The sequence below is a fragment of the Gymnoscopelus braueri genome (genome assembly GCF_963280865.1).
Source record: "Gymnoscopelus braueri genome assembly, chromosome: 22".
NCBI lineage: Eukaryota > Metazoa > Chordata > Actinopteri > Myctophiformes > Myctophidae > Gymnoscopelus > Gymnoscopelus braueri.
Genome location: NC_137624.1, coordinates 36,547,966 through 36,575,309, shown reverse-complemented (window position 1 = coordinate 36,575,309; position 27,344 = coordinate 36,547,966). Strand labels below are relative to the sequence as shown.

Sequence of the window (27,344 nt, the reverse complement as noted above, 5' to 3'; positions counted from 1 at the left end):
ACCTGTTAACTGGTATGTGACAAATAAAACGGATTCAGATTCTGACCCTCTTTCAGTGTTTATCAACCCTGGCACATTTTTTTTATTTTTTTTATTTTTTACAATAATAATAATCAGGCATGCAAACAGCCCCGAGGTGAAAAGGGTGACAACATGCTGTTTTTTTTCGGGTCAGGTGTCACACTATTGCCCTATTTGGATTCAAAACGGCTAGTGGAAGCTGAAAAGCCGTATCGTTTCGTGAAATTAGTGTGTGTGTATATATATATACCGTATATATATATATATATATATAAGTATATATATATATATATATATATATATATACCGTATATCTAGGTGTGCCCTGGGCTCTTTTGGCTATGCCAGGTGTGCCTTGGCACAAAAAAGGTTGATAAACACTGCAAGTCTACCTTACTATGGATCCCTCTGTTTACAACCTTATGGATACTCACAGCCGAGGTGACCCCCGGGCCCTAACCCCAAAATCATGAGTGTTCATTTAACTTTGAGAATGTACAAATGGACCCTTATGGGTCAATTTGATTACATTTGTGCGTCGTCAATGTTACAAATGAAGAAAACAAAATGGATAAATTAACACTCAGGATCTTACTGTGTACCTAACATACTGTGTCTCCATCCAACCATGGATCTCTCAGCAAGGAACATCTCTATGAGTAATTCCACATGAGAAAGCTGAGCTAAAAGCTACACTTTTTGCATTTTAATATTTGGAGTTCACAGACAAACCAAAGGAAGGAACAAACATATTTTCTATGGTGAACATTTTTCTGTTGCTGTATCAATGCTGTCAACAAGGCCACTCCAAAAGCCAATGAATATTTGACACACAAACGACCCTTTTGACAAGTCCAACCATCTCTCAGTAGAATGTATTGGGTAAGTGCGGTATGTGGCCACACGGGGGTGCTGTAACATAAAACAAATGATGACTATGACATTATTGGATACATCCAATTTATTTATTTATTCCTGCCACACAAACATTTGGCAGCCCCACTGTAGTAATTCGACTCCCTGATGAAGACCCATGCTATACACGGTATATAAAATAATGGGACATTAAGGTGTCATGGAGTTACTGTCAAAGACAGAGGCAGTCATTGACTGGTTACTTCAACCAAAAGTGGCCTTCAAGGTGGCCGTGACCCCTGCTGCTCATGCATCAGGAACTTAGTCTGGATATCTTGGATGTTTCCTATTATTTCCTTTGTTAAAGAACGTTGTGAATTGCCTTAAAATAAAAATTCAATTATTTGGTTTCACCTGAAACCTGAATCTCTAGCCTACATAACATCGTTTATCAGAAGTGCAACTAATGATGATGATGATGATATGTATTATTAATTAATTAACGATAATAATAATGATAAACGTGCACTAAATATACGTCCATGAGAGGGAGAAAGGGTCTTCCTCATGTAAGGAGTAGGGCATAAATATTGTATGTCTATCTCTCATTATGAAGAGAGTCATCCACATTACACAAGCTGTCAGCACTGGTTCACAAATCATGGACATTTGTCCCCACACAGTAAAATGATCAGTGTTATTTTATCCATTTGTAACTCTCAGAGTTAAATCATGTGTATCATGTCTAAATGACTACTGACCCATTGCAGTGACACCATCCATAATGGAAGACCGTTGATAGGCTGGTCATTCAGTCATATGAAGGGGTGTTGCATTCATTTTCAATATGGTTATTATTAAGTATCGAAAGTGCTGTTTCTAAAGAAGTGTGGCCGTTTACTGAGAAGTCAAGATGGGAATCCCCTAAGCGCCTGCACACTGCTGGTGGGCCATTGCCCTACTCTATGTCAAACAATGTACTGTAGCTGTTAGTCAGTTTCAGTCATTCAGTTTGAAGGATGACATTTGCATCAACCTACATAATATCACGTGAGTATTTTATTTAATCATTTCATATTCTAGTTGACTAAACTTTATTTAGCCGAGGCAAAGTATCAGAAAACAAAATATTAACATGGTTATTAAAGTGCTGGAGTTTAGTGTCATTTTCTCATTTGCAACAGGGATATAATCTACAGTATTACTATGCATTGATTTTTTTTACTACGAGTGTAAAATCTCCTTTGATTTGAAAGGCACTTTAAAATAAAATGTATTGTTGTTGTTGTTGTTGTTGTCCTATATCCTACTATTCATAATATAAAATGAGGAAACCTTCAGTCTGTCCTATCTGTCATCATCCAATCACCTGTGGGGTGCAGGAGAATCATATTTAACTGTAGAAGTTTATTGTACTTTGCAAAGTTCAGGAAACTTTAAATGAACTTGAAAAACACTTCAAATCAAATTAACTATGAAATGAAATGAACCACTGAACCAAACAAAATGTATTGACATGAAGATGAATAACCCTTGATTAGTTGAGATGAGATCTATATCAATGTTTCCCAAACACTGGGTCGGAACTCGGGACCCATTCTTGGGCCGTGGGCCCATTTTGATTGGTCACACTGCAAGCAAATACCCTTTTTTTAATTACATTTAAAAAAAATATATATATTTCAAAATATTTTAAAAACATTCCCAAAGTAAAAAAATAAAAATGTTTTGAAAAAAGTCAATGGTTTTTCCAAAGAATTTCTTAAATAAAAAAAAAAAGTTAAAAATTAAATACAAACATTACATAAATGTATACAACAATAGCAGATCTACAAGCTCACAACGCGTCATCTCTCTCTCTAGTGCTGCATCTCCTCGTCTTCTGTGGACCCGCTCAAACTAATGGTGAGACAACTTCAATACGTTGCATTATGGATAGTTTGAGACAAACCATCTGCTGTATTATTCCAACCATCCAGTTAATGAATTACACAATCAACGTTACTTCAGGCATTTTCAAACACATTTTTTTACACCCATATTCATTTAGACAAAAGGTGCTAAAAACAGTGCAGTGGTTTCTGCCCATGATGCATGCTCATCTGTGCTTTTGCGGTTGTTAAAGCACAGCTGTTTGTTTTGTCTGTACAGCCCCAAATTTGTTGTGCATGCTGCCAGTGGGCAAGGAAGTACTTTTCACATATGTTTTATATTTTTTGAAATATTTGTCTTTAATTGTGTAGGAATTAATGTAAGATCTCTCCCTCCAATCCATTTTCTTTCTTTCTTTCTCTCTCTCTCTCTCTCATTTCTTCCAGTATCTGTGAGAGTCAGCCCTGAGAGAAGTCAGTTCTTTAAATATGAGTCCATCTCACTGAGCTGTGAGGAAGAAGGGACCTCTATGCTGGGGTGGTCTGTGAAAAGACAGAGCCGTGAGAGGGGGGCTGGAACCTGCAACTTTGAGTGGGGAACCAGAACCACCAAAGGTATGGATGGATGGTTGGATGGATGATCGAGGGATGGATGAATGGATCGATGGATGGCTTTTAACTGAAATCCCTCTTTCTTGTCATTGTGATTGTGTGTAGGAGCATCCTGTGTCATGGAAGTGTATCGTTGGGACAGTGGAATGTATTGGTGTCAGTCCAAGGCAGGAGAACTCAGCCGGCCCATCAACATTACTGTCTCTGGTACTTGCATCAATATAATTGACATATTGTAGTGGGTAGACAGACATAATTCACATACTATCATTGTTAACAAAAATATATTTTCATTCAAGAGATATATGGCGTCACATTTTGGCTATGCCTAATTTAGAAGGACACATAAATCCAATATCTCCCCTGGCTAAGTAGAGATTACCTCTTGAATGAGCAGAAGAAATGTGCCTCTTATGTGGGAGACAGGGGTTCGAAGAACCCCCTAAGAATAGGATTTTGCTTCCGGAAACTCACTGTTGATTTGCTCTGTTATATTGTATATCAGCATGGCTGTGATTATTTACAAAGAATCGCAACTGTGTACGTGAAATTATAAATGTATAACTGCACATGCCATGTTGGTTGTGGAGCCTCCAACCTTAATAACTCAATCTGCTGTTGGTTTTAGATGGAGCTGTGATCCTGGAGAGCCCTGTACTTCCTGTGATGGAGGAAAGTAATGTCACACTCCGCTGCTGGTCCAAAGACAACACAACTGATAATCCATCCTCTGACCGCCCAGCTGATTTCTATAAAGACGGATCCCTCATCAGGACTGAGTCTACAGGACAGATGACCATCCACAGTGTTTCCAAGTCTGATGAAGGATTCTACAAATGTCACTTCTCTGACGTCGGCGAGTCACCAGAGAGCTGGATGGATGTGAGAGGTGAGTGTTGAGTCTTTATGAGAATATTGGACCATCAGCATGTGAAAATAAACCAGTGTTTTGGTGGATACCGAATGCCTTGGTTCTCTTTTCAGATTCAACATCATCTGCACCCCCCCTCATGTCTCTGCCACATCTGATCATTCATATATTGGCGGTCATTCTTTACTTGGTGTCAACCGTTCTACTGGTATACATACACAGAGAGAGAGCGAGAGGTGAGAGAAATATGTTATCACTTAACTTGTGAACAACACACTGATATCTCATATAGAGAGGTTAGAGAAATGTGTTACACAGACCTTAACATTGTCCTTCGCAGGTTAAGGTGTGTGTAGCACATTTCTATTGTGGGTGGGCTTACTTGGGGGGGACTGGGGCTTACCTATGTTTCCTCTGACTTACAATGTTTCCTCAGAACTAAGACTAACCCTAACCCCGAACCCCAAAACCCAAACCCCATGAGCATGAGAACATGAGGCTGAGGGAATATAGGCATGACCCCATACTTAGGCCCGTATACCAAGTCGGGGCTAGAGGTAAATGTGACATGACAAACATGCTTAACCTGAAAACAATAAATATAAATAATACATTGTGCTTTAACTTCATTTGTTTCCGGAGCAGTTTTACTTGACTAATGAAGTGACTCTTCCTAATATAATATAGCCAACAGTATAGCTGATATTATGAATCTCTCTCTCTCTCGCTCTCTCGCTCTCTCGCTCTCTCGCTCTCTCTCTCTCCTCAGCTGCAGCAAATGTGGAGAGAAGAGATAATGTCATAATGGAGGTAGCCGTGTAGCCAGAAAGGAGAGTTGAAGGTGATAGTTCAGCTATCTACTGCCTGTCTAACGGGTAGACGTTTGTGTGGAACTCATGTTCAAGGCCATAAGCCTTGCTATTTTTTGCCTGTAAGGATGATGAGTTATGGAGTGAACGTTAATTGTATTACATATTAAGTCATGTAATTCATGTAATGATGTCAGAGCTTCATCTATATGCATAACTTTGTAATATGTGAATTTATAATATAAATGTTTTTTTTTATTATTATTGATTCGTAAGCTTCCTGCTTGTGTCTAAGAAAGCCATTCAAGGAGAAGTATAATTGTCATCTATCCCTCAACATATCTTTTTAGTGGAGGTTTTAGTTTGAAGTGGAAGTAAAACCAGGTGGAAATTTGTAACTTTACTCAGAAGAGGACAGGAAGTGACGGATGACAGGATGTTGTGACCAACAAACCACAACAACACATACAGTATATGACACCAACTCTACCAAAAAAAAGGGTGAAAGAAAGGTGCAAACATCCACACTTTAATCTCTGTCAAAGGATGTCAAGACTGAATTAGCAATTCCTAATCAATGGAGCAATATTTTTTTATTTCTTGCCTACCTTTGGAGTTAAGTCATGGCAAGGTACAGTACACAACCCAAACCTCTAGATGCTGCTTACCCAGAGGCATAGTGTACCTAAAAAAAAAAGCACCTACCCATCCGGCCTGTGAAAACCACAATCAAGCTTTTAGTAGGAGGGCCCAAGCGCCACAGAGGAAAACCACATGATCAAAGTAAAAGGAAAAAATGCGACTCCTGCACAACCGTACACACAAACACGTCTGTATAAACAATAGTGTACACACACACACACACACACACACACACACACACACACACACACTCACACTCACACACACACAATACCAAGAAGTCAGTGAGAGGGGGGTCTCTTTCACGCTGTATATGTATGTGCTCAGTATTACACAAACAAGTTGCTGTGTCCTCAACTGCCCTGCATTAGACATCATATTTTTGCCTTGTTGACTTCATTGACCATTTGATATCCCTCATTGTGTTTTATATACTATATATATAACTGTATATAATGTATTACTGTTACTATCACTTTAATAGTATAGACAATTCATTGTTTTTGTTCAAACTCCAGAATCAGTTTCTGTTGGGTAGGTAGCCTACTTTTTACCCCTAAATATCTGCACCCCAAATTCTTGTAAAGCAGCCATCCCGTTACAATGATGCAGAATACTACATGATTGCAGCTCTTTGCTGCATTATAGGTGTTGGGTAAATAACAAAAACTTAGATAGAAGTGTTGAACGTGTGACATCTAGTGGCTGCATATTATCTAGTGCCAATTTACTGTCATGCAGTTGATGTTGATTACATCAACTGTTATAGATGGAACGTAGGTCATAATACAATTCATGATACATTTTTAACATAATATACTTCAATCTATTTACCAAGCAATTCATCTATATAACTAGAAAATGTGCTAATTTGTCTATAATGTGTTGCAGTATTTGTGATATCCTACCAAAAAGCGGGGCAAAGGGGGTGTTCAGGAAAATGTAATAATTACATATTTGTTTATACATGTTTTTGGATCTCTGTTTTCCGTTGTGCACACTAGATTGTTTTATTTAGGTAATTATCTAAAATAACCACAAATGGAATAACACACCACAGACTAAAAGGACCTTCTCGCCTTGGACAGTGCCATTAACAACCAGTTATTGTAGAGCAGGGTTGGGCAATCATGTCTTTAAGATTGACCGAGTTTGATCCCGAGGCTCGATCTATGATTAATTTGACAACCCAGACAAAGACATCCATTCATATCAACCACCGTCCAATAACACTCAGGTTTGCTGGTTTAAAATGTGAACTCCAACAAATCATATCAGGGGAGGGATACTTGCAGAATGGCCCTTGCAACATATCAATGGCCTAGGTGTGTTACCGGTTTAGTACTAATAGGCACCTACTACTATTTTTCAGTGAATTAATGAACTAATAAGACAAGAGAGCAGTCAAATGAGTTTGGGAACAGACGCCAATGCGATAACAAGACATACAATGAACTATCTTTGTCAAATGGGAAATGTATTTTACTCATCAGCAACATCTAACAATGGTGAAGAAAGGTACAGTAACTTGGACAAACCACAAATCATATGACAAGACTTCTCCAGCTGAGGAAATGGAAGAAGGAACTCAAATGTCAGTCAATTACAGTATGTATATGTGTACCGTAAATGAAACTGGATAACGTTTTGCCATCAGTATTTTACAGTAAGTAGGCCTATTTGTCATTGGACAAGAAAAGGAAATGGAACTTTGTGAAAAAACACTGTCTAGACTTCTCCAGCCACCACGTGAACTGAAATCTTAACCATGTGTACCATCATTTTTGCATTACTTGCTGTGCATAACCTTACTTAATAAATTAAATTGCCTTTATTATTTATCTTAAGAGTAAGTTCTATGTTTTGGTTAAAACAAAAATATTTGAGTAAAAAGGTTAAAGCTATATATTGTGATAGTAATAATTGCTAAAGTGTTTTCGTTCAGAAACAGGAGTCTCTCCATCCCTTCAGCTCTTTAATAAACAGAAAATACATTTTCAGGTGGGTTGTCAATTTCAGCCAATCGGGTGAGAGTACCCATTTATCAGCTTCGATTTTATAGTGTTAAAATTTTGTCTGCTCATTTCTTTGTGTCATCACTTTCAAATTCACTTGTTTATCCTGTATCCTGTGTGAGTTCTCTCTCCTGACTGGATACAATTGGTATCCCGACCTGGAAATGCATTTCATGTTTACTAAAGAGCTGGAGTGACTCATGTTACTAAACAAACACTCTAATCAGAATATAGAGCTATTTAACACTTATTTTGATACATTTTGATTAAATATCACTTACCCTACCTTTAAACTATTGACTTACTGTGTTGTGTTTTTGCATTATTTGAATTTAGCACTCTATAATAAAATGTAAACGCAGTGGTGATTTTCACTGTCTGGTGAAGATCTAACCAGTAACTTGAAAAACAGATCTCATGAGCATACAGAAGTGTGAGATAAAACCATAGCATGCATGCACGAACAACAGGCCACAGTTAGGGATGTGTGTCTGTCTGGTGGTCTGGTGGTGAGTATCCCTTCCACTTCAGGTCCAACTCAGATACTTCTGGACATTGTGGGATGTGTCAGTGGATGCTATAAGAGACGGAGTGCAGTGAACTGGTGGACAGTTGTATTGAGTGGCGTGAACAGAACATCTGCTACTCAACATCGGCAAAACAAAGGAGATGCTGGTGGCCTCTTGGAGGAAGAGGGCCCCCTGTCTCCTGTTTCCATCCAGGGAGAGGGCCTGGACTGGAGGTGGTTTAGAGCTACAAGTATCTGGCGTACACTTGGACAATAAACTGGACTGGACTGGGAACACAGATGTCCTGTATAAGAACAGAGCCGGATTTAATTCCTGATGACACCTTTGGCTTGTGTGCAGGACACTGCCGACCATGTTCTGCCAGTCTGCTGGTGGCCAGCGAAGTGCTGTGTGTGGTCTCAATGAAGGTGACACCAGGAGGTTGAATAAGCTTATAGGAAAGCTGGTTCTGTCCTTGGTACCAATCTGGACACTGAAGGAGGTGGGCAAAAGGAAGATTAGGACCAATATCCTGGCCATCGTGGACAATCCCACTCACCCCCTATGACACTGTGGCACAGCAGAGAAGCTCCTTTAACAAGAGACTATTTCACACATTGTGATAAGGAGCACTAAAAGAGATATTTTCTGCCTGTCACAAAAAAGACTGTACAACTCCTCCTACCAGGCTTGATCAGGTTGATCAGGCTGGGGGGTGTTAACATCAATCCACTGGACTGTTTTCAGTTGTTTAGTAGTGTTGTGGACTGTCATTGAATACTGTAGATTGTCTATTTCTTTCTTATAAACGTTTTTATTAGATGTCTATTTCTTCTTCAGTGCACATGGGGAGGAAATAAACTCAGACATCCCCAAAGATTATTTATTTATAACCTGTTGGATTGGAAAGTAAACCGGTTGTGATGTTAGGCCCAACCTCAAACAAATGATATACAAAGCAGTATGACAAACCAGTTTTATATTGGGTGACTGAGGGTGGTGGAGCACTACAACTGATCAAGATATGACTGATAGAAAGAAAATCTGACAAACTGGACACTGACAATTTAAACTTAGTCTAGAAGATGGAAGTAACAGAAGCAGAAGAAACAGAAGCAGCATACTGTACCACTGTGTACCAGACTGTGGGACCCGGAGGATCGGATGGAATTGTTATGATGGTTCACTCTCATATTTTTCCTTCCAATGGACTCCAAGTGTCTTTGCTGTGAAATCAACAAAGTGTATTTATTTCCACCTCTTCCCTGGCAATATGGACCAGCTGCTACAACACATCTGTAACAGGTATTTTTTTTAAATGTTCTTTTAATAATTACATTATTATTTAATTTTTTTTAAATATATACTGTTACATAATACTACTCATCAAATGTATTTACAGCTGAGGCAAGGCAGGAGGGGCTGCATTTTATCCAATTCCAATTCACACTAAATAATTTACAAAACATCGATACTTCTGATACTACTGACATTTACTTCGAGAATCAATCCCCACATTAAATTATCGAAAGTTTTTTCTTTAATCAGTCATCATTATGTTGAGCAATTTTACGTGACGTATGTGGCTTACGTACAGTATACGTATGTCACATGTGACATACACGTGACACAGCGTGACACAACGTGAAAAAATGGAGGCCATTACCGGTTTATTGTTTCTGATAATGTTTACCAGCTACTGCAACATATCTGTAAAAGGTAACCTTACTTGGTATTATAAGTAACATGTACAACTTATGAAACGTTGTTTACTGCAGAGTTAGTTAGAATGCTGCATCTCTCGTTTTCTTTTTTAGCATGGTTCCTCATATCTTGTACACGTGCCGGAGGAGGCTCAGCCGGTCATCAAATTATTGGCTTAGAAAAATAAGATCTCCATGAATTCAAGGCTTCATGGGGTGTGTAATTGATAGAAAATAAGATTTTTTTGGGGTGAACTACTCCTTTAACTATGCCAACATATACCAACATAAATTACATTGCATTAAAAGTAAACGTATCGGTAGCACTTTAAACGAACATCCTATTAACAAACATTAATTAACCGTTAATAAGATACTTATAAGTCCTTACTTATTGTAAGTAAAATGCTTATTAACCTTATTATTTGTCAATAAAAGCTATGTTATTGTTTATAATAGCATTGTTAAAACACTTATTGGTATATTATTAGACCCTAGTAGGCATTAATTAACAGTTAATAAGGTACTTATAAGATGTGTATTAACATTATTATTTGTTAATAAGGCAATGTAAGTGTTAATAGTGGCATTGTAAAACACATTTTTGTTATAAAGCCATAATAAGCATTTAATTAGTAGTTAATAAGGCACTTTTGAAGTTCTTTTAAGCTGCTTATTAACCATATTATGTGTTATTAATGCTATAAAAGTCTTGATAATAGCATTGTTAATATTTGTGTTAGATTATAAGACATTTGTAAGCGGTTATAAGACACTTGTTAACAGTTTCTAGACTGCTTAAAGGGATATTTCACTTTCAAAACAACTTTTGGGATGATTTTAATGGCTACATGAGTTTTCTTTGCACCCCAGGCAGTTTTTAAGTTTCTTGGTTCAGTGTTTTGATATTTGATATTATTCATTTTATCTTACACACCCTCTTTATAAACCCATTGTGACTTCAAACTCCATTTTAACCATGTTAGATTAATTGAAAACACATATCTTCTGGTGACTGATATTGTCCTTCTAATGTGTGTTTTTTGTTGTTGTTTTTCATTTTCAAAACAAATATATAGAAAAGAATTAAAAAACGTACGCTAAAAAAGTACCCTAATATCAGTCACCAGAACCAGGGATATGTATTAAAATGTAGTTACAATGGGTTTATATAGGGGGCGTGTCTGATAAAATGAATATCTAAATATTGAATCAAGCAACTTTCAAAATCAAGCAACCCCAAAAACTGTCTGGGGTGCACACAAACGCCACAGTAGATGTTATAATGACGCCAGAAGTTAAATACCCCAAGAGCACGCACAATAAAAGCCTTAAGTCTCTAAAAGGTGTTTATATAGCATTAACTAACACATTTATTCAGTCTCACTAACTTACCATTTATCTCAGTGTTCAACCTTTACTAAGCTGTGGTGTTGTTGTTTCGTTAACATTAAAACATAGTTTATTATGCATTTATTAGTGGTTAACTATGCACTTGTGTTTTATAGTTGCTGTTATTAAACGGTGGACAAGCAAATAGCATACATCTGTCTAAATCAACATTAAAATATTTCTTGGCCTATCACTACACTAAAGCCATTTTGTTTCATTTTAAGGAGATCCCCAGGTGATCGGGCCGTCTCAGCCTGTGCTGGCCAAAGTGGGGGATGATGTGACCCTTCCTTGTCACATCTGGCCTCCTGTCAACGTGGACAAGAAGTTAGTGGAGTGGTCAAGACCTGACCTGAAGCCAGTATACGTGAACATCCGCCAACAGGGCCCTAGCAATCTTGACAACTTTCTGAACCCACTGTACAAACAGAGGACGTCCCTGTTCACTGAGGAGCTGCCTCGTGGTATCGTCTCACTGAAGCTGTACAGGGTGCAGCTCTCGGATGAGGGGACGTACAAGTGTTTTGTTCCGAGTCTAGGCAGCAGCGCTTTGATCCAGCTCCTTGTTGGTAAGATTTACTTGTCAAAACATGGGTGGGAAAACAACAAGGAAGAAAAGAGCAGGACAAAATAGCAGTCTGTAAAAAAAAATGTTTTAGCAAGACTTCTCAAGTTCAGCAATTTAAATGATACCGTCCACAGCCCAGTTTTCAGCAGTGTTCTGATTCCATAGCATAGACCGATGGATGGATGGATGTGTGGGTAGGTGGTTAGGTAGGTAGGTAGTTAGGTTGATTGACAGACAGACAGACAGACAGACAGACAGACAGACAGACAGACAGACAGACAGACAGACAGACAGACAGACAGACAGATAATCATGTTTATTTGTTTTTGCAGGGGCTGTGTCTCAGCCAGTGATCTCTGTAAATGGACCAATCGACGATAGATTGGTCCATTTAGATAGATCTTTGACGTGTTATTCCGGGTGCTGGTATCCGCAGCCTGAGGTGTCTTGGCTGGACAGTGAGGGAAAATACCTCACTGCTGGATCCTCAGAGTCAGAGACATTCAACCATTCCCACAGCTGCTATGATGTCCGGAGGAACGTGACGGTGAGCCGGGCAGGGAACGTGACCTGCAGAGTTCACCAACCACACATCGGTCGCACTGTTGAGATACACCATGTCATTCCAGGTGATGATGAACACTTGCATAACTCTTTAACACCTCGAAAAACCTCTGTAAACGTGTGTGTGTGTGTGTGTGTGTGTGTGTGTGTGTGTGTGTGTGTGTGTGTGTGTGTGTGTGTGTGTGTGTGTGTGTGTGTGTGTGTGTGTGTGTGTGTGTGTGTGTGTGTGTGTGTGTGTGTGACAATCGCGGTGTGATCGTCACACCAACAAAAACTAAATTATACACATACGTATGGGGCACCCCAGCAGTGTCACAGCTGTGTTCAACACTTAAAATGGCCATAACTCTGTGACCATGGCTCTGATCAGCGCAATATAGGACTAGATTTTTAGGCCGTTAATCTACTATCTTAATTTCTACTGTGTGAGGTTGTCATTTCAAGTGTAGTCTTCCATCTAGTGAGGAGAACAATCTCTTTCTCAGAGCTTCTTGATAAGCAAAGGAAATGTAGATTTCCACCAACACTCTTATCCAGTCAGAGTGACTTACTGTACCGTGCAGGACACGTGGTTCGTAATGGAGACAGTGCCTCTATTTTAACACCGTTGATTTGCTTGATTTAATTTTATAATGTTGACAACTGTTGTGTGTCTCACTCTCATTCAGAGATTGAGATTCCCGCAGTGCATGGGCGAACTACTGGGATTGCAGGGGGTATACTGATTACTACTATCAGTATACTCGTGTCATCTTGGTGGCAGATAGCGGAAGCAAACTGGTAAGTCTTGAACTGATTTCTTTAATTGATATATCCATCCAACTACAGTATATATCTATAATGAGAACAATGGAATATCAAAATTATGTGTAGATTTTCACTAGATTTTCATTGCAAACTGACCAGTCACTGCCTTACATCTCATATATCAATTAGTCAGCATGGCATTGGCTCAGAAGGTAGAGCGTCTGTCTGGAAACCGGATATTACTCTTAAAGGAGTAGTTCACCCAAAAACAAATACTTATTTTCTATAAATTACACACCCCATGAAGCCTTGCCTAATTTGATGACCGGGTCAACGGTCAATAGGAGACTGGTTAGGAATTCGACAAATACACAAAAATCTCCATGAATTCAAGGCTTTATGTGGTGTGTAATTGATAGAATGTGATAATTTTTTTGGGTGAACTCCTTTAACCCATTAAGACAGCTCACAGCGCGTCACTTCGTGCCGTGCTGTGAGCTTGTATATCTGCTATTTTTGACTAGCCAACATTCAAATCTAAAATGACAGACGCTTTCCGGATTGAATGGGTAATATGAGGCATTTAATGTACAAACTAATGTACACACACACACACACACACACACACACACACAAAGTGAAAAATCATCAGCTCATCCTACACGAGAGTAAAAGCACAAAACTGAGCCTCCATAAAAAACTTGTGCTGGAAGTCGTTTGCAATGAAGTTGTACAATTGATGCACAACGTAAAAAAAAGTCACCTCTGGAATTTCGCATTAGAACAAGGTTTAATAGTGTGTCATATGTAAACATGGAAGGATACAGTGTTCAACTTACCGTACACCGTAACTTTCAGGGAGACCTTTTTTTCAGGGGTGGGAAGTTGTAGGCTTCCGTAGACAGTACATGCATGCACATGACTGTGCCTATGAGCAAAAATGTATTATATAGGCTACTATACATTTAAGTATAATTTAACACAGCAAATATTTAGCTGGGACACGAAGGGACAGAAAAAGTATTCACTTTTGCAATGTCTTTTTAGTCTCTTTCTGCCGAGAGACAATAAAAATGCCAACACAGTGGACAGGCTATTGTTTGCATTACTTTGTTAAACAGACCAGACGGTTGCATCCCATTACATTTATGAACATGTCCAGTTGTCCACAGCCTCAAACATGCCTGTTAATTGCACACACATAGATGGCCACAGCAGCAATATATACTGTATATACAACATCATTTCTATTCAACGCAAATGTGGAAAAATTGCCTTGCACGAATAAACACACATTTTGACATTGACATTTGACATTTTGTCTACTCTATTAGAACCTAAATATACAGGAAAATATAAATATATGAAAAAAAACAGCACTAAATAATATGATATGAGCTCAGGTGCACTGCTAATTAATCAGCCATTATACATTGTACAATACATTGTTACATTGTAGCACTGATCCAATCTGATTAATTGACAAATGACTAAATTGGAGAGAAAAAGGTGGAAAAAGCGACAACAACAAAAACAATTATGATGTATTCTTTTGCATGTGTGAAGATGATCATAAATCCCACGATTATGAAATAATCGACCCAGCCCTAATTGAAAGCGTGCCAGTACATATTGATAAATATGTATTGAAAGTGTGAATTACACTTCAGATATAAACAGCAACTTACATGGTATTCTACCTCTATTCACAGAGACAGAGACATGAGACCCATGAGAGAGACCTGCTGGTGACAAAGAGACGACAAGAAGGATCGGATGCGGTGGCGTAAATTATTTATGGCCGGCAGTGGTTGACAAAGTACTCAAACCTGTCACAACCTGGGGAGTATAGATACTCCTCCTGATCAAATATTACTCAACTGCAAGTGAAAGTTGCAAAGTAAAGTATTTGCTTTTAAATAAAACAAATTTTCCTATCAATAACAGGGAAAATAGCTGATCTACAAGCTCACAAAGCGCTGATATTGTCACTATATTGGAAATAGGGCTTAAGTGGTTTTCCCTTCCTAGAAATGTACTGGAGTAAAAAGTTATCCAAAAAGTATCCAAAAATACATACTCAGTACTGTACTGAAGTAAAAGTACTTGTCCACCACTGATGGCGGGCTCCATTGCTGGCTATTATGAAGGGATTTCACTGTGTTTACATAATTTTTTACATAAAATTATTTGAAGCGATTAGACACATCTATGCTAATACAGTACATTAATTGACAGTACTGTAAACTGTAAGGAACATGTCCCATTTTGTTTTAGCCAATTGCAGTCTGTAAGTAGAGCATAGTGTTTGCTGCTTGTATTGCTATTCTGCCTGTGTGTGCTCTCACTTATGAAGCAATCAATGTTTGCAAAATAAACATTTTAGTAATTAAATAAATTATAGTCATCTCTGTGTTGTCTAGATGAACAATAATTGTAGTATAAAAACGTTCAATCGGCCAGAAAATCTAGTATCAGAGCACTACGTCACTTCTCTCACGGCACACCAGTATTCTTCACACACCATTTGGGATTGAGAACCACGGGTGTAGTGGAGGGGAGGCGGGGGGCGCAAGGGAGTGATGCTCCCTCACTTCTAACAAGAACAATTATGACTGTGGTAACAGTCTGAAAACTGAGTGGTCCCTCGATCTATGTGCTAAAGCTATACAAGCACACATACCTGAGATGTTCACACATACTGCACCTCTGAGATATACAATGTTTTTGAAGGCCTGCATGTAATCTTCCGACATCTCATGACATCTTGATGTTATTATCCTGTTCAATGAAAGGTGCCATTTCTAACTTCGAGGCACCATGTGACCGCCACTCCAGAGCATGGGAACTCTCTGCCCGCACCTCCAGAGCATGGGAACTTGGGAAGCGAGAGCAAACCATTGATCTCAAAGGTCACACGACCACATTTCAAAGAAAATGCCTTTTTTTTTTGCAAAGAAACGCCCCTTTCTTGCGAGGCATGATATAGGACTGCGTTACCACAAATGGTAACGCAGCACTACACCCCTGGGAACCACTGAGCTATAAGTTCTCCATCATCCTCCATTACAGAGCAGGAAAACTGCAGATAGTTCAGGGATTTCACCATTTCCTCGCATCTGCAATATCAGGTCTCATCAACCCTTTCTGCAAAAGAAAGCAAAATACATAGGCTACTGTTTAAATTGACTACCGTATATGAAAATATACTTAATTAATGGTAATCACTACACATGTAGACGTGTTATAGCCTTTGGTTTCTGAAAGGTGTATGTAGTTTCAGTAAAAGATTCAATGTTGGATCTGTGTATTCGGTGTTGCGTGTGTCCCAGATAATAGGCCTAAACTGTAAGAACATAGAAGTAGACTCACCTTTGTGATCTGTTGGGACTTGCTCATTAGGTAATCATTTGTAGGCTGCAACCTTAGTTGTCATTGTTGTTGGGGTATTTCTTTGCCAAGTTTGTGACATGTTAAAGCAATGAACCTGCCTGGTTAATCCACCTGACAAGTGGGTGAGTGAGTCTGAGTCATTTACACACTATACCAGTGGTGTAAAGTAAATGTACTCAAGTACTGTACTTAAGTAAAACATTTAATTTCTACTTTGCTGGAGTATTTCCAATTGTCAGTACTTTTACTTCTACTCCACTACATCTCAGAGGCAAATTTGATACTTTTACTTTACAATTACAATTATTTGTAAACTTTAGTTACTAGTTACTTATTATTATTATTATTATTACAAAACCACTTCAGCCTTATATACATTTTGGCCATTTGAAAATAGCCAATCTAGCCAATCTACAAGCTCACAATGCGTTGCGACACATTGTGAGCTTGTAGATCTGCTATTTTTAAAAGATTTTTATGCATTTTATACATTTGAAAACTTTGTGAAATGGGACATTCTGCATAATGAGTAGGCTACTTTCTAATTTTGGTACTTTAAGTAAATTTTGATACCAATACTTTTGTATTTCTACATTGCAGTGTTCATACTTTTACTTAAGTAAAACATTTGAGTACTTTTTCCACCACTGCGCTATAACAAAGAGAAGTCAGCCCAGACGCACAAAGTGGTACAGAATTACAAAGTGGTATATAATCTGTACCTAACCTGACTCTTGTGACACAGATTTAGTTAATCTGTACCCCCCTTCTCTGCCTTTCTCTCTCTGCCTGCCTGTCTGCCTGTCTGTCTGTCTGTCTGTCTGTCTGTCTGTCTGTCTGTCTGTCTGTCTGTCTGTCTGTCTGTCAATTCCCTTTCAATTCTGTCTCTTTCTCTCACTCACTCTCACGCACTCACTCACAGGGATGCAGCCAGCCAGGCATACACTGGTATGAAGGTGTGGCTCAGAATTCACAATGAAGAGAACATTTAGTAATAGTTCCAAGGATCTCTCAAAATAATCAATATTCAACTTAACTGTCACAGTCACAGACTTTGCCTGTCTTGTCTAGGTCTTATATGTCTTTATGTTTTGTTCCCTGGTCTAGTATTCTTGGTTCTATGTCTCTGTTTGGCCCAGCTGTATCTGATTTGTAATCACCCCTCATGTGCATATTCATTCTTGTTCCCCAGTCAGTCCTTGTCCACTCATTGTTAGGTTTGTTTCACATCATGTTTAGAGTTAGTGATTTCTGTTCCCCTCTACTGTTTATTAACAGGATTACTGATAACTCTCACACAACAACAGTCATACTGTACCTCCGCCTATGAGGTAATTTATTTATTTTTGTGTGATGTGATAGCAATATTTCAGACTCACCTCAATTTGCACAAAAAAACATGGCATATCCTATTTATAGCAACTACAAACAATACAATCAAGTCATTTTATTATATTATTGCAAAATGTAAATAGCAAATTAAGACTGTCCATGATTAGGCAAGGTCACTCTGAACAAAACAGGGTCACCCCAATTACATTCATTAAATAAAGTATTATGACACTTTGCTGAAAGCTTGTACTTAAACTACTCTTAGACTACCTCCATTCAAGCGCCATTTGCAAGTAGTATGCCCAAAACAAAATCATATTTGTTTCCATCTGTAGCAGGTTCAACCAGACTGTTCTTTGTTGCCATTGTAACAGGCAATGTTGAAAAGTAATACTTTATTTCAATCGCATTCGCAATAATAATAATCCCTTGACCACTGAGTGCTATACCCCCTCTAGTGGCAAACCAGGATATAGCTGTATGTGGGTCAAAATTGGTTGAATTTCAGTGTGTGGTGATGATGATAATGATGATGATGATGATAATGAAGTCATCTTCAGGTTGTTCCTGAAGTGTCCCAATTCTCCACAGGAAGGGTTGTATGGCATCAGGGAAGGCACTACAACACTTAACTCTTACTCTACACCATATCACCCCCAATATTGTACACAAATGTTTTCCAGATGAAAGTTTTTCATAGATTTCATAAATGGCTTCAGACTTGTTTGACAGCACTATCATCACTGTTGTGTAAAGTAGTGTGTTTTGTTTTATTTGTTTACACATGATATTTTATATTAATATATTGGGTTCATGTTAACATATATGTTCAGACATTTAACCCTCACTACTTAAACTACGTAAACTTGACCTTTGACTCTGTACTTGGGTGTGCTATTCTTTTTTTTTACCGCTACACCAAACCTCTTTGCCGAAAACCTACAAGCTCACAAGAGGTGCAAGCATAGTCAAAATGGCATTGAATGAGGGCTACAGCAAGAGTTTTTCTTGAGAGCACTTTTGTTGACAAAAGAGGAGATTCTGCCCAAAAATATTTGACAAAAATAACTTTGTTTTGTTGTCAAGAATACAGCCCAATTAAGTACCTCTTCTTTGCTTGAGATTACTATCATCAACTCTGACCTTGAACAACCTTGGTGCAACCATCAGATGTACCAAGTACCAGAAACCAAGTTCAGAACTGAGGGCTTCCCCAACCTGCATTTTGTTCTCTCCCGAGACCAAGAGACAGTGCTGAGTCGTCAGCGAACAAGAACAAATTGCAATTACAGGCTGCTTTCATGTCGTTAATGTATAGAAGGAACAGTAACGGCCCTAGTATGCTTCATTGGGGAATAGATGCATAATGTAAATTAGTGAAATGTTAATATGTTAATAAAATGTACAAAAATCCTTTGAAAATAGTAGATCTACAAGCTCACAACGCGTCGTGATGCGACGCGTTGTGAGCTTGTAGATCGGCTATTTTCAAACAGCCAATGTTTAAGGGCTGAAGTCGTGTGTATGTTTTCTAAGTTAAATCTACAAAGTAATTAGTAACTAAAGTGGTCAAGTAATAGTAATGGAGTAAAAGTACAATATTTGCCTCTGAAATGTAGTGGAGTATATAGAAGTTAAAGTATCCACCTGTTTCCGCGGGAATTTACTGGAGCAAAAATCCTGTGTGGGAAACATCCTGCGGGGGGACCGGAAGTAGGAAATAGCGGCTCAGTGTGTTTACATTTGCCAGCAGAACGTAGCTGTACTGCTAACGGGCCTTTTGCATGTAGTTGAAGCGCAAGGGGGCGGGGGGGGAGAGAGTCAGCGCACTGAAGTCAAGGCACAGACTACTGTGTTGTTGACGGACAACGGATGCACGCTTATGAGAAACAACACAAATAAAACCTGGCAAAACAGTTGCGTGCATTAGCGCAAGATGAGGATAAATGAAACATTCAGTCTAAATGTCCAGCAACTACTACCAATACTTTTGTATTTGAAACCTTACATTTCTCTAAATATTATAAACTCTTAGGACAGCCTAATACAAATATAATTTATGAAAAGGCTACTATAGGCTACAGTGAAGTCGGACTGAATGACTGAAACGTTTTTTCTTTTTTAACTCTCTTGGTGATTATCTGGCACAGTAGTTGTGGATTAGCAAACTGGACATTAATGTTTCCTTTTCGCGTGCGAATTACTGGACATTTAGACTGAATGTTTCCTTTACCCTCATCTTGCACTAATGCACGCAACTGTTTTGCCATGTTTTATTTGTGTTGTTTCTCATAATAAGCGTGCATCCGTTGTCTGTCAACAACACAGTAGTCTGTAGTGTGCCTTGACTTCAGTGCGCTGACTCTCTCCCCATGCACCGCCCCCCCCGCCCCCTTGCGCTTCAACTACATGCAAAAGGCCCGTTGCGAACGAGCTACGTTCTGCTGGCAAATGTAAACACACTGAGCCGCTATTTCCTACTTCCGGTCCCCCCGCAGGATGTTTCCCACACAGGATTTTTGCTCCAGTAAATTCCCGCGGAAACAGGTGGATAGGAAATTGGAAATACTCAAGTAGGCTAAAGTACAAATACCTCAAAATTGCACTTATACGTACAGTACTTGAGTACATGTACTTAGTTACTTAACACCACTGGCTGCTCTGATTGAACACTAGCCTATCACAGCAAATGTAACCAGATGAGCCTGTAATCAAGGTCCATTTGGTTACAAGTGTGCATTCTCAGTCACAAATGGAAAAAGGAAACAAAGGGGATAAATTAACACGGATTGTACTGTGTAGCTATGAACAGTCTCCATCCAATCTCAGCCATGTAGCATCTCTATACTGGAAGACTCATTCCACTGGCAGTTGTCATGGTGAAAAAGCCAAGCTGCATTTGCACTTTGAGGTTAAACTGAGAGAAGGAACCCTGATCGTTTCTATGGAGAAACACATTCCTGTTGTCAACAAGGCCGCTACTCAAACGCCAATGTAAACACTTCACTCTTTGGTTTAATTCATACTTTGTCACACAACCCTTTTCACAATTGTTGCTAAACAAAAAAGGACTTTTTTTCCTCAACTGAAAGAAGAGGCAGCCTTTCAGTTTCAGTAGAAAATATTGGATATGTACGGCATTTGGCCACTTGGGGGTGCTGTGAGATTAAACAACATAAGGTGCAGAACTTGGCCACAGGGAGGTGTTGCTGTGATACTAGATAAAAGCAAATACATGACATGAAGTATTAGTGGGATGAGAGTCGAGACAAACTAAAGAATGACACACGTGATTGAATAATAAGGATATACCTGACAGATTTATTGAGGAGGAATGTCATTTAGCAATACACAGGATATCATGTAGTTCTGTCCCTTGTGCTATGAGATTCAGAATTCAGAATCATAATTCTTCATTTTTGTGAAGTAAGGAATTTGACTTGGTGAGCCTCTACGCAGAAAAATGTACTTTAGATCAGTGATTCTCACACCTTTTTAACTTCAAGGACCCCCATTTTGATATGCATTACCTATACTACGGACCCCCATTTGGTGCGTGGTAAAGGTAAAATCCTCATGACTAATTCTATAGTCAGAGGTTACAAGTGGGCCTGTAAGGATCTATTTGATTACATTTGTACACTCTGACTTTTACAGTGGTTTAGATGTTGGAGGGTAAATCTATGGTGTTTTGTGGTGAAGCTTAAAGCTGTGTAACTTTCCTCTTCTACCTCGGATTTGAACCCGGTTTCCTGCGTAAGTGCTGAAATTGTTGCCATTGAGCTATTAGAGCCTGCCTGCTTGCTCAGGGGATAAATTGAATCTTGACCATCAGGTCAAAATTCGTGTCAAGTCCTAGGTGAGACATGACCTTTGACACAATCTAAATGTCTCAATAGAAGAGCAGGGAGACAAAACATAATCACCCCAATTGTATAAATTATAATTTGTATTAACATACTCTACCATACAGATTGGATCTGTATAGTACGTGAGACTATACTGTATATCGTCTCTGTCGGGTGGATGTCCAAAACTGTTACTTTTCAGGATTCAAAAATAGCAAAAGTAGCAGATCTACAAGCTCAAAACCCGTCGCTTCGCACCGCGTTTCGAGCTTGTAGATCTGCCACTTTTGATGCTTTTGTGTGACGCTGTAGTATGATCAAGTAGGGCATTAATTTACGGAAAAACTTTAACATATGGAGATAAGAGGTTTCTGCACGACAGCAACGATATCAAATTAAATATATGACTATAAAATTATGGGACATTAAGTTGTCATGGAGTTCCTGTGAACGATAGAAGCAGTCATGGACTGGGTTCTTCAACCAAATGTCACCACATTGATTCCATCAAAACCCTGTGTCCATAAAAGCCCTCTTATCCTGCAAAAATGGCCTTCAAGGAGACCTTGAAGGATCAGAAGTTGCTGCGGATATCATGATGTGAATGTTTCCTTTTATTTCATTTGTTAAAGCACATTGTGAATTGCTTTAATAAAAAAAAGTGTCAAGTAAAAACATCCCACAAAAAATCCCCCTGAAAATCACATGTAGCCTCAATAGCGTTAGTCTTTATGTTAAGCTTCTAGTTTGAGGATGGTACCATTAATGTGTCGTGCAAATCCACATGCACGGTGCAGAAAAGTGATCACAAAACCTCTTTTGTAATTTTTACAAGCATTAGAGAGAGATGTTACACCGCAAGTGTCCAAAATGGTTCTCCCAGAGAGAGAAGTGTTACAGAACGACTTAATGCTTATAATTTATGCTCTTTCATACGACAGAGTATAAATCCTCATTACGGCAGGCATAGAAGACCCAGAGAGAGACAGTAATAACCTTGACAGAATGGAATGTAGTCACAAGACAAAGTGGACAAAGAATTTTTGTCTGCACAGGCCATTAGCTTGAGAATGATCAGAAGGTAATGTTTTCCCATAGCACATAAAGTTATAGTATCAGACTCAAAGTTAGAATTTTCCCATTACAAATGTTTATCATTAGTGCAATTGATGGCTTTGCATATTTGACACATCATTACAGTTGGCGACGCCTTAATGTATTAATAAGACTGAACCTAATGAAAAGTGACAAGTCACCACAATAACACTGGATATGGATATATTATATATATTCATACTATTTTATTATCAGGATGTGTGTCATATCACATGAAATCCAGTCTACATGGTTCTCCAAATAAAGGGGAAGAGGGGTGTAATATTTGTTTGCTCTTCAGATATAGCTGTCATGGACACAAATGCATTAGTCAACCTTGTGCCTTCACTCACCCACATCAGGAATGTCAGGAATGGTTTCAGCTCACAATACCTGGGAATCTAAAATTACTTGTCTACTAGGTAGATGCATGTGCGCCCACACTTGTGTTTGTGTACTCCTAGTGAGTGTGTGCGTGTGCGTGTGCGTGTGCCTGTGCGTGTGCCTGTGCCTGTGCGCGTGCACGTGCATGTGCACACAGGGGAGACACAAACACAAGTGTGGTATGTATATCTGTATAGTTATGGTCTTACATAACTATACAGATTAGTTATATAGTACTTAGTATAGATAGCACATACACTAGTCACACATACACTTGCCCACAAAAGACATACAAACACAAGTGTGTGTGTGTGTGTGTGTGTGTGTGTGTGTGTGTGTGTGTGTGTGTGTGTGTGTGTGTGTGTGTGTGTGTGTGTGTGAGAGTGTGTGTGTGTGTGTGTGTGTGTGTGTGTGTGCTCGGTAGATCGGCAATTTTCACCAAATGTCCGCCCCAGAATAGGGTCACTAGGGTTACTATAGTTAAGCAGTCACACTTGACCTGAGTCACGACTAATTACACTCTGAGCTGGGTGTTACACACAGGATAGACCAGCCATCAGAGGGAGAGACAGCGCAAGGTTTGTTTTATCTGCAGAGGGACAGAGCAAAGTTTGTTTTATCCAGTGGTGGAAAACAGTACTCAATTGTTTTACTTAAGTAAAAGTGTCAATACTGCAATGTAGAAATATTCTGTTTCAAGTAAAAGTCTGGATTATTATTTTTTTTACTTGAGTAAAAGTACAAAAGTATTCAAGTAAGGTTTCAAAAGTATAAACATCTTTTGAAAATAGCCGATCTACAAGCTCACAATGCGTCGCATGGAGGGACAGAGCAAAGTTTGTTTTATCCGCTCATTTTTAATCTGTATTCCCATGTTGCTTCGGTATAGTTACAACTAGGCATGACAAGCACTGTGATGTTGTGTGGAATAAAGAGTACTGTGATGTTGTGTGGAATAAAGAGCACTGTGATGTTGTGTGGAATAAAGAGTACTTTGAACTAAGAACCTTGGCTGTCGTCTGTGTACTGTCATTGAGCTTTGTCACAATGAAAAGCATGGATCATTAGTAAACAAAGCAGGGATGCATTAAGGTGGAAAAAAGGGATATACATCCTTGAGGAAAAAAATAATCTGTAATGTTTGAACAATCAAAGTGGTTTGTGGGTGTGCATGGAGCCAATAACAAATTATAACATTATGGCTCAGTACTGCTGGTAGTTTACAACATTAGTCAGTGAATGTTTACATGCAACTTCAAACTATCTGCTCTACCCATGTATACACAACACAAACATTGGAGTGGCTTAGCTGGTCCCTATATTATATTATCCCTGGAAGAACAGCTTAGTAATGTTGTCCCTTGTTTTCACTGCTCCAACAGTTGTCCCTATAGGGAGAGCACAGACAACCACGTGTCTCCTCTGATACTCTTGACGTGAGGAGTTTCTCCGGGAGGACATGCAAAGGAACATGCTATTCCTCATGGTTTTGCACACTGAACAACCTGTAGGAGTCACTATAGGTTGGCCAGGTTTACTGTGCAAGACTGAAGTCCCGGGTTTCCAGAAGGTGTCATGCCTGTTTCCTGTTCCGGTTCAGTTTCCCATAGCTTTGTTTTATTGGCTCATTAGCAGATTTGAACTGGAAACATGAAGCTGTGATATGTTTCTGGTTCAAATCCGCCATCTTCTGGATACCCGGGACTAAGGTTTTCAGAGCCATGTTTGTTCAAACGCCCGGCCAAGCCGGAGGCACCGTGGAGGATTCAAACCTCTATTCTCCTTGGTGGTGGGAAGGAACTTAATTATCCCTTGTACCACCCGAGCGCCACTCAAATTACACAAACAATGTATGTACTGTACATAAAAACAAAAGTATTTGTGGACTTTATGACTGAATGCTCTCATTAAGGGAGGGAGGGATCTTTCACTGTCATTCTCCACTGTTCTACTACACAATGAAATTGAGAACCTCTCTACTGCCTCTCTCTCCTACACTGTCTCCCTCTCAGTTGTCCTACTGCCTGTCTCTTCTAGTACACTGTCTCCCTATCAGCTTTCCCAATGTCTGTCTCCCCTAGACTTTCTCCCTCTCAGCGTTCCTACTCTCTACGCAGGGAAAAGTTTGCATTTACTCATTACCCTCAGAACATGTTGTATCCCTGTCCTTTAATACTGGCTTCCATAACGAAATGAAAACAGGGAGACTATTTCTTTAAAGCTTCGATTGAGCAATTTCATTCACACACACACACACACACACACACACACACACACACACACACACACACACACACACACACACACACACACACACACACACACACACACACGTGCACCTGTTAAATCATCAGTGTTATTTAAAAAAAAACATTTTGTGACTCTGAGAGGATACAAATGTAACCAAAAGAACCCTGAAAAGGGTCCATTTGGTTACATTTGTATCCTCTCAGAGTTAATAGCAAGGATTCACTGTGTCTAGTGTTATTTAAACCATATTGTAATGTCAGGTGGGTTTCTAGTACAATATAGACATCATTATGAAGTATGTCTTTAAGTATACTACTCAGACATACTTAGCCATTTACATTACTCAGCCACTTGTCTCTTACCCCCTGACATTTCTAGCAGCTCACTGTTGTCTCACCCAACTGTACTGAACTCTAACCAAGAGCATCCGGTGTGTCTTTTTGTTCTTTAGGGTTTGATGAGTTGACTGGCCTGCACACATCACTGCAGCATCTACTTTATGTTGCCATGGAAACGGGATGCTAGGCATTTGCCCAGAGCCATGAGCCATGAGCTGTGAGTGAGCGCGTTAGACCTTTAACCGAAGTACCAGAACACACTTTATACGCTTTCATGTCTGGGACAACAATAGATTGTTCAATAGACTCCTATGTTAAGTGTCTGATAGGAGTGCTGCCAATGTTTATGCTTGGTAGTGCAATAGCCAACTGATTGCAGAGAGTGTTGCTGATAATCAAACCAACTATAGTCACCCACGGCTACTGTGAATAAGGCCATCCATCTGAGCTATGGGATCCATCTCTTAGCTACTGTGAATATGATCATCCATCAGGCCCATGGTATGTTGTCTTTTGTCTCTTAGCAACTGTGAATATAATCCATTTGGGCCATGGGATATTGACATCTGTCCTGGCTATGGGATCTCGAATCATCTCCGTCAACTACTGTGAATGTGGCCGCTGGCAACCTGTTGTGATGCGAATGCCAGTATTACTATTTGTACAATTACATTTTCTTTTCAATAAATCTTTTTTTTCCCTACAACTTGCAAGCTGGAAAGCAGGTCTTATGGGCTGCATAATTGTACACAAGTGTGATCAATCCCACAAATTGGGGATGCCCCTGGTCGCTGTCCAAGGTGCTGAAAACAGTTTTTTTCCTCTTCTTCAGTTAATTGATCAACCTTTCTCCAGGGACTATTTTCTGCTAGCCTTTTCAAATCAATCTGTTCTTTAAAATGTATTAAAAGGCAACAATAAAGTAACCGACTAAAGAAAATAATGACATGATTATGTTAAGTATGATGGATTAACTATATTAAGCAAGGTTCACGTCTCTTCAAGTTGATTTTAATACTGAAATGAATGGAATCCAATGGCCTCCAGCCAGATAATAAAACAAACTAGGTAGTAATATCAATACCTCATAGTCAGTGGACTCAACATGACAGGGTATGGTCCTTTCACATAATGCAAGATCAAAACCAGTTAGGATTCCAGGTGAACATTTGGCGAAAATAGCAGATAAAAGGAGCAGAACAAGTACTTAAAGGGATATTTCACTTTCAAACATGTTTGGGGTCATTGTAACGTCTACTCTGGCTTTTGTGAACACCCCAGACAGTTTTTAAGGTGCTTGCTTCAGTATTTAGATATTTGATATTCATTTTATCAGACTTCCTAAACCCATTGTAAGTTAACTTCAAACTCCATTTGTAGATTCAATGAAAACCCCCATCCTTGGTTCTGGTGACTAACTATATATTACTTACTGGATACAATTTAGTCACACGACTTAGACGGGATGTGATGTCACAGCTTCACTAAAGACATGCACTGGTCGATGAAAGTGATTGGCTTTTTC

General features: G+C 39.1%; 2 protein-coding genes across 4 annotated transcripts; both read left to right on the top strand.

Moving 5' to 3' along the window:
* Positions 1–1,864: 1,864 nt before the first annotated feature.
* On the top strand, positions 1,865–5,760 carry LOC308077827 (Fc receptor-like protein 5). Its single transcript, XM_080418783.1, has 7 exons — positions 1,865–1,926; positions 2,740–2,781; positions 3,195–3,362; positions 3,465–3,566; positions 3,988–4,248; positions 4,344–4,466; positions 5,000–5,760. The coding sequence occupies exons 1-7, from the start codon at positions 1,896–1,898 to the stop codon at positions 5,050–5,052; spliced, it is 780 nt and encodes a 259-aa protein (XP_080274909.1). The 5' UTR covers positions 1,865–1,895; the 3' UTR covers positions 5,053–5,760.
* A 2,559-nt stretch (positions 5,761–8,319) lies between these two features.
* On the top strand, positions 8,320–15,516 carry LOC308077826 (butyrophilin subfamily 3 member A3-like). 3 transcript variants are annotated; one of them, XR_013932449.1, is made up of 5 exons: positions 8,320–9,503; positions 11,525–11,869; positions 12,201–12,497; positions 13,101–13,212; positions 14,892–15,516. XR_013932449.1 is itself a non-coding variant. In XM_080418782.1 (5 exons), coding segments are annotated over exons 1-5 (822 nt in total). In that variant the 5' UTR covers positions 9,526–9,857; the 3' UTR covers positions 14,893–15,516. The 3 variants fall into 3 exon arrangements, 1 of the variants encoding a protein (XP_080274908.1); XR_013932450.1 differs by having other exon boundaries at positions 8,320–9,510; XM_080418782.1 differs by lacking the exon at positions 8,320–9,503 and adding an exon at positions 9,526–9,924.
* The last annotated feature ends 11,828 nt before the right edge of the window (positions 15,517–27,344 follow it).

Bases quoted from the DNA above. Each gene is read 5' to 3' on its own strand.
- LOC308077827 (XM_080418783.1), top strand. From the start codon at position 1,896: ATGACATTTGCATCAACCTACATAATATCAC. The intron at 3,363-3,464 runs GTATGGATGGAT...GATTGTGTGTAG, and splicing joins GGGAACCAGAACCACCAAAG to GAGCATCCTGTGTCATGGAA. The intron at 3,567-3,987 runs GTACTTGCATCA...TGTTGGTTTTAG, and splicing joins CATCAACATTACTGTCTCTG to ATGGAGCTGTGATCCTGGAG.
- LOC308077826 (XM_080418782.1), top strand. From the start codon at position 9,858: ATGGAGGCCATTACCGGTTTATTGTTTCTGATAATGTTTACCAGCTAC. The intron at 9,925-11,524 runs GTAACCTTACTT...TTTCATTTTAAG, and splicing joins CTGCAACATATCTGTAAAAG to GAGATCCCCAGGTGATCGGG. The intron at 11,870-12,200 runs GTAAGATTTACT...TTGTTTTTGCAG, and splicing joins TTTGATCCAGCTCCTTGTTG to GGGCTGTGTCTCAGCCAGTG.